Source organism: Drosophila innubila, chromosome X (genome assembly GCF_004354385.1).
Source record: "Drosophila innubila isolate TH190305 chromosome X, UK_Dinn_1.0, whole genome shotgun sequence".
Taxonomy (NCBI): Eukaryota; Metazoa; Arthropoda; class Insecta; order Diptera; family Drosophilidae; genus Drosophila; species Drosophila innubila.
This window is the reverse complement of record NC_047626.1, coordinates 36486022-36498428: the sequence shown is the minus strand read 5'-3', so window position 1 is coordinate 36498428 and position 12407 is coordinate 36486022. Positions and strand designations below refer to the sequence as shown.

The window sequence follows — 12407 nt, the reverse complement described above, 5'->3', positions numbered from 1 at the left end:
TCTAGCCTGACTGGATCTTAAAAACACTAGAGTCTTTAAAAGCGCTCTTTTCCCTTATTTAAGATAGGTATGGAGATCCACGCATTAAATAATTCAAGACCTAACCGCCTTAAACAAAATCTAAATGCAATGTATCAAGTTTTTTCTCGAAAACACAAAATATTTCTCGTGCCTCTAACCATTTGAAGAGAAAAATGTGCCTTGTTTTTGACACTTTCAAAACAAGTTTTTTTTAATTCTTTCTTACTGATAATGCTTAGACTTAACAAAATAGATTAAAGAGCTTAATTAAACGAACAAACTCCAGCTTTTTTTTTTTTTTAATTTTTATATGTTTCCGTATAATGACTACACGTGTGTTTTCAGAAGAGTTAATGCTGCGTCTAACCTTTTCACGGGGAGTGTAATCACTGCGGACGGCAGTTCGCGCTAGTGTCAAAAGCAGCATAAAGGGTTCTAGCAATATATACTGCTAATATGGAAAATTTGCTATGACTGTCCGATCAGATCGAGTTATATACCGATCGAAAAGTTTAGTCCTAACTTACAAAATGGCATATCAAAACTTTTCTTAACTCACCTGGGTCATGAGATACGGGGGTGCAAATGGGAGGGCCAAAATTTAAATGATAGCAGCTAATGGGGCTGTTGGGGCTTTTTGGTAAATTTTTTATTTTTTAAATTTTAATTAAAAATACGCGTCGATTTATACATCGATCACCCAAATCCGATAACTGGTTCAAAAGATAAATAAATTTGAAATATTTAGTGGAATTTTCAAAATGAAATGAAACGTCAGTTTGTTTGCCTGTTTTCATCAAAGCGCTAAAGAAGCTTTGATATAATGATGGGGATTTATTCCATTTCGAAAATTTAGAAATGTTTGTTTTACGACTTTTTGAAAAAACCGTTAGTTTAGTGGGAAAACGCTATTTCCGCTAAAATTAAAGCCCAAACAGTTTCCAAACCATAAAAACTAAAGATATGTCATATATGTCTTTGTAAAGGTAGTTTTGAGGACTTTTAGGCGTACCTTTAAACTTTTAATCTTAAGTACCCAGGTAATGTTTTAAAGGTAAAATACGGGTTCTTAGCTTACATTTTGGCTATTTATGATTAAATTGCAATATATTGTAAAACGTAAAATTTCGCTTTTTTTGGTATAACACTTCGTTCAATAATGTGTGTGACTAATTAATTAAAACACATTTTTTTTGCCAAAACTCGTTTTTATTCATCAACATAGTCCTCTTTAAGGGAGATACAATCATTCCAACGCTTTTCCAATCTTTCGATACCGCCTTTGTAAAATGATTTTTCTTTGCCTTCAAAATAGGCGTTAGCTTCGGCGATTACTTCATCATTTGAGCGAAATCTCTTACCACGAAGCATATTTTTGAGGTCTGCGAAGAGCCAGTAGTCGCTGGGGGCCAAATCTGGAGAATACGGTGGATGGGAAAGCAATTTGAAGCCCAATTCGTTCAATTTTGCCATCGTTTTCATTGATTTGTGACACGGTGCATCGTCTTGGTGGAACAACACTTTTTTCTTCGCCATATGAGGACGTTTCTTTGCGATTTCGTCTTTCAAACGCTCCAATAACGCTATATAATAGTCGCTGTTAATGGCCCCTTCTGGAGATAGCCGATGAATATTATTCCATGAGCATCCCAAAATACAGACGCCATAACCTTGCTAGCCAACTGCTGCGTCTTTGGTCGCTTTGGGCGACTTTCACCGGCTGCATGCCACTCAGCAGACTGCCGAATTGACTCTGGAGTGAAAAGGTGGATCCATGTTTCATCCATTGTGATGTACCGACGCAAAAACTCCGACTTATTGCGCGTAAACATGTCCAAACAGCTCTTTGATTCATCAATTCGTTGTTGTTTTTGCTCCGGTGTGAGCAAACGCCGCACCCATTTGGAAAACACCTTTTTCATACACAAATGTTCGTGTATTATGGTGTGTACACTGCCTGCTGATATCTTTAGAATGTCAGCAATCTCCCTCACTTTCACTTTACGGTCGGACATAATGATTTACACTGTTTTTTCAACGTTTTCCGGAATAACAGCGTCATTTGGCCTTCCAGTAGATGGAATGTCATCGGTGTCTGTACGACCACGTTTGAATTCGGCATACCAATAACAAATGCTTCTTTTTGATGGAGCAGAGTCCGAATAATGTTTTTCAAGCCATTCATGGCATTGAACAGTATTTTTTTCAATAAAAAACAATGATAAATCAGCACACGGAATTGCTTTGAATTCATTTTTTTTTTTAACTCAAAAGTAGCGACACTTAAAGCACTGTAACTTGTAAACAAATGGTCGGATTAACATATGATTTTGACAGTAAGCCTAAAAATGTTGCCACTTTCGAAAAAAAAATATTGATTTAGTACTAGTGCCGAAATCTATGTGAAGATATATTTTATTTACGGAATATATATATTTTAAAAAGTATTAATAGAGGACAGCAGCAACAAGGCAGGCATAGCAGCCAGAGCTTGAGAGTGTAGCTGACAGTTTTTCGTTGCACAAATAACCTGTGTTGCCAGACAGTTTTGTTTTGTTTTGTTTTCAGTCTTATCAGACCGTTTACTTTTGTTCTTTGACAATTTTTTTTTTAAATATGAAAAAAATTCAACAAATTAATTTACATATTTTAGTATCTATCTGCATTAATGAAAATCTCATAAAAAAATAACGAAAATTTACATTCGGCACTGCGCAAAAAGTATTTATTATGTTCGTGATGCTCACCCTTTTTGCGCACAGTGCAGAATGCCCATTTTCGTTTTTTTTTCAATTTATATTTTTATTTAAAAGTTTTATATTAAACTTTATTTTGTTCATCACAAAATTGAATATCAGAAATTTTGGGGCTGGAATATGTTTTCGTCACTAGACTTTTACCTCATTTTTAGGTTTTTTTTAGAGTTATACATGGTTTATCAATATTATGAAAGTGTTATATTAACATAGTAAAATTTATGTATGACATGTTATATGAATGTTATGTTAATATAAATATAATATGTATATATAATATGTAAAGGTATATTTCTTCTGTTAACTCTCTAACAAGCTAAATCGAAATAGTCATTCAATCATGTTGATATTTATTTATAAGTAGATATATGTTAAAAATGCTTTAGTTATTAATTTTATAATTTGCCGTTGGTTGGGACGCCCGCCAGGTGAAAAATACTGTAGACCGTATCTAGACGGTCTTGTCGGTTTGAGCGGAAAAAATATGCCCGCTCGCTTGCATCACAAGGGAATATTGCACGCGTGCAATAGTCGCGTTTGGCGTTTTGGCGATAACTTTTGCAATTTTTTTTTTCTAAAGTTTTTACTCAAATTTAAGTGACTATTACAAAATATATCCATTTATAAGCAATTTTAAATGAACACTTGCCTAAGTTGACCGTTACTATGTAATATGTTTTTAGGTATATATTTATGGGTATTTTTTTTAAGGTAGATGTCTTGAAATATATTTATTTTTGTGATGGTAGTTCCAAAAAGAAATTTGGGAGACTTATCTCCACAGATTAAGCATTCACTTTGACCAAATTACTGACTGTATGCATCATTTTCCTGTTTTATCCAACCAAATTGGAAAATGAGTCCAAGTCCTTCTGCTATTTTGTAAGAAACTCTGCTTGCTTCAGCTGCTCGCCGATCATATAGCTTGAGTCGGAAACTTTCTATGCAAGAACCCACTTGTATAATATGTTTGCATTGGTGGCATTCATGTTCACGAAATTATAGAGAAGACACTCATCATATAGTAGAATAGCTTTCTTTATGTTTCTGCTCTTCGTCCTTGAATTGTAACTGCCCATTAAGCCATCCATCAAAGGGGCTCCTTCCAATAAGATTATTGTATTCTTCATTTATTTGGAGGCAACTGATTTCTATATAGCTTCTAAATCCTACCATAATGCAGTGATTTGGCTCTTTCCTCATTGGGATTAGCCCTGAGGAGTGGTGCTATTCCAAAATATATAGATGCCAGCCTACCGCACTTGTTATCCTTCCACAATACTGAATTTACGGTAAATCCTTGGGTCTTGGACCAGAGCTCGGCGGGAAGTTGACTGGATTTGACGACTAGTTGGTTCAAGTATGGGCAATGAAGATCGGATGCTTTAGAAAGGTTTGAAACATGTAGTTTTTGATGAGAATAGGTCTTCTATATCGATGGGTATAGAACCCACACTTTAGGTGAAACTGTTGCCTGAGTGTCTTGGGAAGCATTGAATGGGAGACGGAGAGGAGATTTAAATCTTGAAGAAATACACTCATGAATTATCATTTTAAAAAATTTTCCAATTTTCCAATGGTTTCGGAATAGTCTGAGCTTCTAAATTGAATGTTGTCGACAACGTAATCGGAGTCCCATCACTATTATAACTGATAAACTTATCATCGCTTCTACAGAATCTATCAACTCAATTGTTCATTTAAAGTTGCTCATAAATTAATACATTTTTTAAATAATTGACACTTAAATTTAAGAAGATTGCATATTATTATAATTATATTTGTGATTGCTAACTCAAAAATAACTTATGAAGCAAAAAATATCAAAAGTTATCGTCAAAAGTTGCGTGTGATATTCCCTTGTGATGCAAGCGAACGGCCATATTTTTTTCCTCTCAAACCGACAACACCGTCTACAGACGGTCTTCAGCTTTTTAAGAATACTTCAAGTTTCATTTTTGTATTTATTTTTTTTACAAAACAAGAGAATAATATTACCTATTAGATAGACTTAGTCAATATATTTTTTTTTGGCGATTGAAATTGAAATTTATTTGGTCATAATTACAATTCACAATTTCAATGTTTAACAAAATTCTGTAAAAAACGGTTCATCGGAAAATAATCGTCGACTTCAAATTTGGAGTGCAGGTTTGGGTGGTTTTCAGGTCAAGTTTGTTTCCAATTTTTGATAACACGCCCCCTTATCCCACAAATTGCACAAAACGATTTACAGGCGCAATTTTTGACATAGCACTCCCTAGCTGAACAATCAGTTGAGAAGTATGCGTATTAAACGACCCTGAAAATTTCAAAGCGATTGACCCATAAATAAAGAAGTTATTTCGGAATTTACATTTAATTCAATAATTACATTTGCATGGCAAATCAAACGTGCGGGAATGAATGAATGAACGCATGTTCACGTTTGTATGCAGGGCGCGCACAAAGACAGAACGAATTAGTACCCATTTTTTTTGGGTACCAAATAAGAATCAAGCGATAAGCAAAAATATTATCGATATCTTGTAATGAAAATTTTAATGTATAATTTATGTATATACAAATATACAATTTGATAAAAATATAATTGTGTTAAAATATAAATATGTATTTTTGCATGGCAAAAACCAGCAGAAGCTGATAACTATGTATGAAATTGCATGAGAAAAATAGCGATCATTTTGCAGCACTACTCTTGCATCTTTGCCGAGCACTGAAAGCTGCAAAATAATAATTTTAATTATTAATATTTTCGATTCCTTACACATATATATAATAAGTATCTGCTTATTAGTAAAGAATCTCATAAAATTAGACATTGCCTTTTATTTCAAATTTCGCGCGCACTGCAGCAGCCTTTGGGAGGCTTGAATTTGTTGCGTAAGAGGGAGAGAGTGAGAGAGGAAAATTAGTGCTGCCAGATTGCAGGCTGAGCAAAGTTGTAGCTTGTGGCTACTCTTGACATACGCTACATCGATTGCAAGCGATTACGATTACGACTTGCGATTTACCAATTAATTAATTTCTAATTAATTTTAAATAAGTTTATTATATTAAAGTTTATTATATTAAACTTATTTAAAATTAATTAGAAATTGATAAATTGGTAAATCGCAAGTCGTAATCGTAATCGAGTGATGTATTAGTTCAGTGAGGCATTAATAACGTAGTCTGCAGTGATAAGCACAGTGATTTAAGAAAACCGAAAGTTGTTCATAGTTTCGCGTGTGTAATTTTTGATACCCTGAGCCAATTGAAAATGGGCAACAATCAACTTTTATATAAGAGTACATGGGCTCAGGGTATCCTACTGTCGAGCGTGCTCGACTGTAGCCGCACCTCACCGCGAGCGAAGCGAGCAGGGGGCGGAGCCCCCTTGTTTTTTTTTGACAACAAGCACGAGAAAATAAAACTGTTGAAGTAAAGCAACACAACACATGATAGTAGCAGCCTAGGACTTAGCTGTCGATCATTAACGCACATTTTAGTCACTCTTAAAAAGGTAGTCAAAGATATTACATCGTGTTCTATCTCCGACGTGTAATGCCAAAATGAATATACAAAACAATCTATCTTATTCTACAATAAAGAACTTTAACAGGAACCGAAATTCGATTCGGTTAGATACCCTGATTAAAATGACTAAAAACATTCTGCCAAATTGTTAAATTTACTCGGTATCGTGACAAAAGGTACTTTTGCGGAAAAATTTTTTATAGTTATTGGACTTTGAATGCCGGTTTAGTGCCCTTGCTATCTGATGGTTAGGTTAAAGACAAAAAAAGTAGGGACTCGATTTTTGAAATATAAATTGTACACGCAAATCGCTAGTAACCCTCTCCCAAAACCGAGCTTATATATGTTCGGCCAATGAGCGAGAGTGCACTTATACAATTTTATTTAAACTTAAATATTTATTCATTTATTTATTAATCTACGACTAAAAGCAGTCGGCAAAAAAAAAAATTAACATGTATAAAAATTAAGTTGAAGATTAAAAATAATATTAAATATAAATTATGAACTGTAAAGAAAAAAATTAAAATTAGAATTAGATCTGGGGTATGCAAAAATTATAAATGATCCAACAATTGTTGCAAGGATTGGGAAAAAACCCAGAAAAACCCAATCAGATCAATAAAGACTACTCTGAGACTTCTGAGGAGAAAACGCGAAAGAGGCTAGTATAGTTAGTGCATAAAACACGATACGAATCGTGTGAAGCGTAATCAGTTGTGCATGTAGATAAAAATAAAGGCTTGTAATTCCTAGTAGACCTGCGGGGGACCGAAAAGGTGAGGCGGGCCAGAAGGGAACTAGAATCAATCTCGCCAATAATCAAGTTGTAAAGAAAAACAACACCAAGATTTTTCCTACGATTAATTAAAGACGGAAGATCGAGAAGACGAAGCCTATGGGAGTACGGTGGTAAACGAAGTTGGGATCCCAGTTAAAGCCACGTAAGACGAAAAGCAAGAATTGCTTTTGAACTGATTCAATTAGATTCTGGTTTATTTGATACTGTGGGCCCCAAATGCATGAACAGTATTCCAGGATGGGACGAACTAAAGAAACGTAAAGGAGTTTAGTGGTGAAAGTATCATTAAATTCTTTTGACCAACGTTTAATAAAACCAAGTCTTGCAGACGAATATGAAGAAGGGGATCAGTGTATGAAAAGATAAGCTTTACACCATCCGCATACATTAATGAACAGAGTAATTAATGAACGTTAATGAACAGAGTAAAAAAAAAAGCCCCAAGTAACTACCTTGAGGTACACCAGAAATAACGTGAACCGAACTCGAAATGGTTGACATAAGAAGCACATTTTGGGTCCTACCTTTTAAGTAGGTGAAAACCCAACGTATAAAGGCTGGAGGGAAACCTATGCAATTAAGTTTGTTAAGTTAGAGGTCATGGCTCACAGAGTCAAAGGCTTTACTGAAGTCAGTGTATATGACATCCGTTTGCTTTTTCTCCTAAAACGCATCATTTACCAGTGAGGTAAATTCAAGCACGTTGGTCGTAGTGAACCGACCCTTTATAAAGCCGTGTTGTGCAAAGGAAATTATCGATTTACAGAGATGCTGCAAAGAAGTATCATAGCAATTGTAGCATAATATTGGATTACAATTAGAGACATAATGTACCAGTATGACAGCAGATGCATTGCGATCAAGCAGTCTTAAGAGAATGATACGATAAGAGATAAGGTTTTAATATTCGCCGCTAGCAGAGAGCGATAGACAGCAAACAAGAAAACATTATAGTCACTTCTCTGCTACATACTGTTACATTCTGTATACATTAGTTAACTTATAAATATACGCGACTTGGCTTAACAGTATCTATTGGGTTCCTTTAAGTTTACTATTGCACTAATGTGTTATAAGCATGTTTTGTATTCGAGTATTGATGGAGGTAAATGTTATGTATTGTTTCAGAGCCCCAACATAATTCAAAATGTACAGCTCCAGCATCAGGAAAACAGCAACCTTGGAGAAGACCTACGAAATGCTCCGTCCGCGTTTCAGATAAATGGGTATCTAGTGGATAAGGACAGCACATATTTTATGCCGAAAAAGTTTGAACTCCTAAGTTACGAAGAGCAGGACTTAATACGCCGACTTCTGGTTCTGGAGCCGCAACAGCGAATACGCAGTGTAATGTCTTTGCAGCGTATTGCACTGTATAAAGACTACAAAATAGAAACTAAACGGCTTATGAACGTAAGCAATCAATATAAAATAGTTGTCCATGTTTTTTAGTTACGAATTATACTTTTCAGATATCTCCGCTTGACATCATTACCAGGGATAAAATTCGGGTACACGAGGATAATTCTTATGAGCTTTTTTCTATCGAGCTGGCCGATAAAGCATTCCAAGATTTCTAGTATTAATTTTATTCTGACGTTGATAAGTTTAAACCAATAGTGTCCAAAGAAGGCTAAATTTTACAGTTTTCTATTACACGTGCTTTGAAAATAGCACTGTGTTACAAAATAAAATCAAAACAAGACTTCTGGGATGGGACATAGCGTATGTTGTAGGTATAGGTAAACAAAATTTTTTGGCATACTAGAATTTTTTGGATCACATCGAAATTTTAAATTGCTTAAAAAAATAGTTTTTTCATACTTGCGCTCACTAATACGCCCATAGCTTCATCAAATGTCCACCGATTTTAATTTTTTACTGGTTTTGGATAGAAGAAACTTAGGTATTTAAATAGCCTTAACTTAACATAATAGGTTTTATTAGAGTATTTGCAATGTATAAAAATTTTTTGTTTTTGGTTTTTAATTTTTGACTTTGGTGATGTTTTCAACACTATTTCGTTAGAAACCCCCTAACTTTGTTTTATTAATAAAAAAGAACACATTTTTACGAGCAAAATGCTTAACTATTTTCTGGAATCGGTCAATAACTAGCAAAGTTATAATAGATTTTCGGAAACTATCGGGCCTGTTCCGAATTCCGAAAACGAGTGAAATTGCCGCAAATCGAGTTGATTGCTGTTCCGAATTCCGCAAAATCGAGCGGAATAAAAGAAAATGCTACATAAAGCATTAAAATAATTCTCTAAAACAATAAACTGAAAATTCAAATAACCTTGAAAATTTTTAGAATCGTTAAACATCACTACTTCAAATGTTTAAAGTTGAAGTATATTTTAAAATAACTTTTTAATTAACATCAATAGAATATTGCATACAAAACAAAATTGAGCGGCAATGACTCAACCGAGCTGTTCTGAATTCCACTTTACTTTTTGTTATGTAACTAACTCTCGCAATCGAAAGCTGCTAGAGTTACTTCAATTTATAAATAAAATTCGAGTAATGAGATTTTAGTCTAAATTAGCTTCTAAGTGCTTTATTTGATTTGAAATATTAAAACTTAATTTTCAAAAATAGTTTAAAGTCATTCTAATCGGATTTAAGAGAAAAATTTAAGATTGAATGTAATTATTTTTGAATTCATGACAACTCTGGTTCATGTCGATATGCACAAGCCAGACAATCAGCTGGTGACAAAAAAATTTAATGCAAAAATGCAAGCAACCAAAAACCATAATTGCCGGCATTTTGCAGAATTAAATTAGCAAATTATAATTTTAAAGCTATTTCTATTTCTTCATTGGCTAAAACAGCTGATACGGTCGATGACTAACTGCTATCGAAACGTTTTCGAAACCGAGTTCGAAAAGTAAAAACAAGTCCATTCCGGTCGGAATTGGGAACAGCAAATAGTAAATCGTTCGTTTTCGTTTCGCTTTTACTTTTTGAAACGTTTATAGATGTTATTAAAATAATTTGTTAAAATATACTTCAACTTTAAACAGTTGAAACAGTTATTTTAATGCTTTTTGTAGCATTTACTTTTGATTCCGCTCGTTCAACAGCACACGTTTTAAAAACGACAATTCTTTGCAATTTTCGGAATCCGGAACAGCAATTAATTCAATTTGCGACAGTTCCACTCGTTTTCGGAATTCGGAGCAGGCCCGAATATTTTTTAACTTTTAGTACACACTTAAAAATGTTTACTCTATCTTTTTTTTAACAGATTTTAATCGGTTTCTCGATCCGTGCCAAGATTTTTATACCAATTTGACATAGTAATTTTTGTTTAAAGAAAGGTGAAGCTGCAAAAAACTAAAAAAAAAAATCTATATATATTTTTACACTTAGCTCCCTCAATTTTTATCAGAGTTTGTAGTGAATTACACCGTTTTAAAGGTGTTACTTTTCTCTTTCCAACGAAGTATTAAATTATATTGTAGGTGCATAGTTTAAGACATATGATTGCTTAACTCAACTCACTTTGAAAAAAACTGTTTTTTACTGTAATTTTAAAATTCGATGTGCAACAATAAAAACTAGTATGCCACAATGTTATATTTAACAATATCTAAATTTTAAATATTCTGTAGCCCGGGCACCACACAAATTTATTGGTTTTGAAACCTTATCACATTAGTATGTAAGAAAAATATAAAAGTAACAAAACTATGTGCAAGAGAAGGCATTTTAACTACAGTTTCTGACACTTAAGAGCAAAGGGTCGTTATTTCCAACATTGGGTTTATTCGGCAGGTTTTTAAATCCCTAATCCCTTCCTTACTTCTGATGAATCTGTAATCAGTATTCTTATACAAATCAGACTTCTATTTTTTTTCACCGTTCGTAAGAAGCAATTATCAGTTATCAAACTATTTGAAAAAAAAAATTGAATTTCTTTTCGTTGGAAATTTCATGCTGATTGAAATAAGAAACAAAAACAACAAATGTATATAATACTAGGGAGCTCCGCCCCTACTCTCTTCGCTCGCAAACCCCAGGCTCGCTTCGCTCGCGGAATTGATGCGTGAAAAAAAGGAGCACTTCTTATATTCTTCTTGAATAAACTTCTTTAACGCAAAACTATATTACTGTACTATTTCAATGATTCGGACACTTGTTAATTCGGACAAACTAATAATTCGGACACTCAATATTTATCTATAAGATATTCTGAAACCCGGGCACCACAAAAATTTGTTTATTCTGAAATCCAATCACATTAACGTGTTTGTATGTAAGCAAATAATATAAGTAACAAAAATATGTGCAAATGAAGGCGTTTAAACTGCAGTATTTTCCATTTAAGAGCAAAGGGTCGTTATTTCTAACATTGGGTTTATACAGCACTTTTTTTTTATCAGTTTATTATTATTTTTTTCTTCTGATAGATCAGTAATTAGTACCTGCTAAACGACATGATACCTTCTTATACAAACCAGACCTCTACGTTTTTTTTACCGTTCGTACTATGCAATTATTATCAGTTATTAGAAAAAAATTGTAAATGTTTTTTCGTTGGAAATTTTATGCTGAATGCATTTAGTAGCAACAAATTTATATAATATAACATTTTTTGTAAAAGAAGCGTATAATTGTATGCACGCGGCTAGATTTGGCAGAAAACTTCGATATTTGGTGTTCAAAAGCAAATCTGTGAATTTTATATATTATATTATATAATCATCCGATTTAGACCAAATTTGCACAGGGTGTAACATTTAGTAAAAAAGACATCTGTGACTTTGGTTGGGATAGCTCAAAAAACAAAAATTATTTTCATACTAAGAGTTAATTTCCATCCAATTGTTTCAATGGCAGCTATATGATATAATTACCCGATTTTCACCAAATTTGGTCAGGGTGTAACAGGCAGTCTCAAATACACAATCTGTCAGTTTGGTTGACATGTTTTTAGAACCAAAAAAGTTTTTCATACTAAAGGTTAATTTGAGCTTGATTGTACCTATGAGATCTATATGATATAGTCATCCGATTTTGACAAAAGTTGGTCAGGGTGTAAAATATGGTAAAAAAAAAAGCACGGTCTGTGAGTTTGGTTGAGATAACTTGAAAAACAAAAAAGTTCTCCATACTAAAGTATTGCAGCTATATAATATGGTAACCCGATTTTGACCAAATTGTAAAATATCCTAAGATTTAAAAATATGTTATTTAGGTGGTAAGTTAAATTTATATTGGCTAAGCAGCTCCAAACTAGAGTCAAAATTACTCGAAAGAAGCTTAACCATTTTATTAAGTTTTGAGAATTGGTTTCTC

General features: G+C 33.5%; 1 protein-coding gene across 2 annotated transcripts in view; it reads left to right on the top strand.

The window, feature by feature from the left end:
* LOC117781296 (serine/threonine-protein kinase S6KL) overlaps positions 1–8888 on the top strand; it is an 85535-nt gene extending 76647 nt beyond the window's left edge. For both annotated transcript variants that reach the window (XM_034618057.1, XM_034618050.1), the window contains 2 exons: positions 8227–8511; positions 8571–8888. In XM_034618057.1, coding sequence (XP_034473948.1) covers positions 8227–8511; positions 8571–8678 — 393 coding nt within the window. In that variant the 3' untranslated portion in view covers positions 8679–8888. The remainder of the gene's footprint in view (positions 1–8226; positions 8512–8570) is intronic.
* Positions 8889–12407: the final 3519 nt, after the last annotated feature.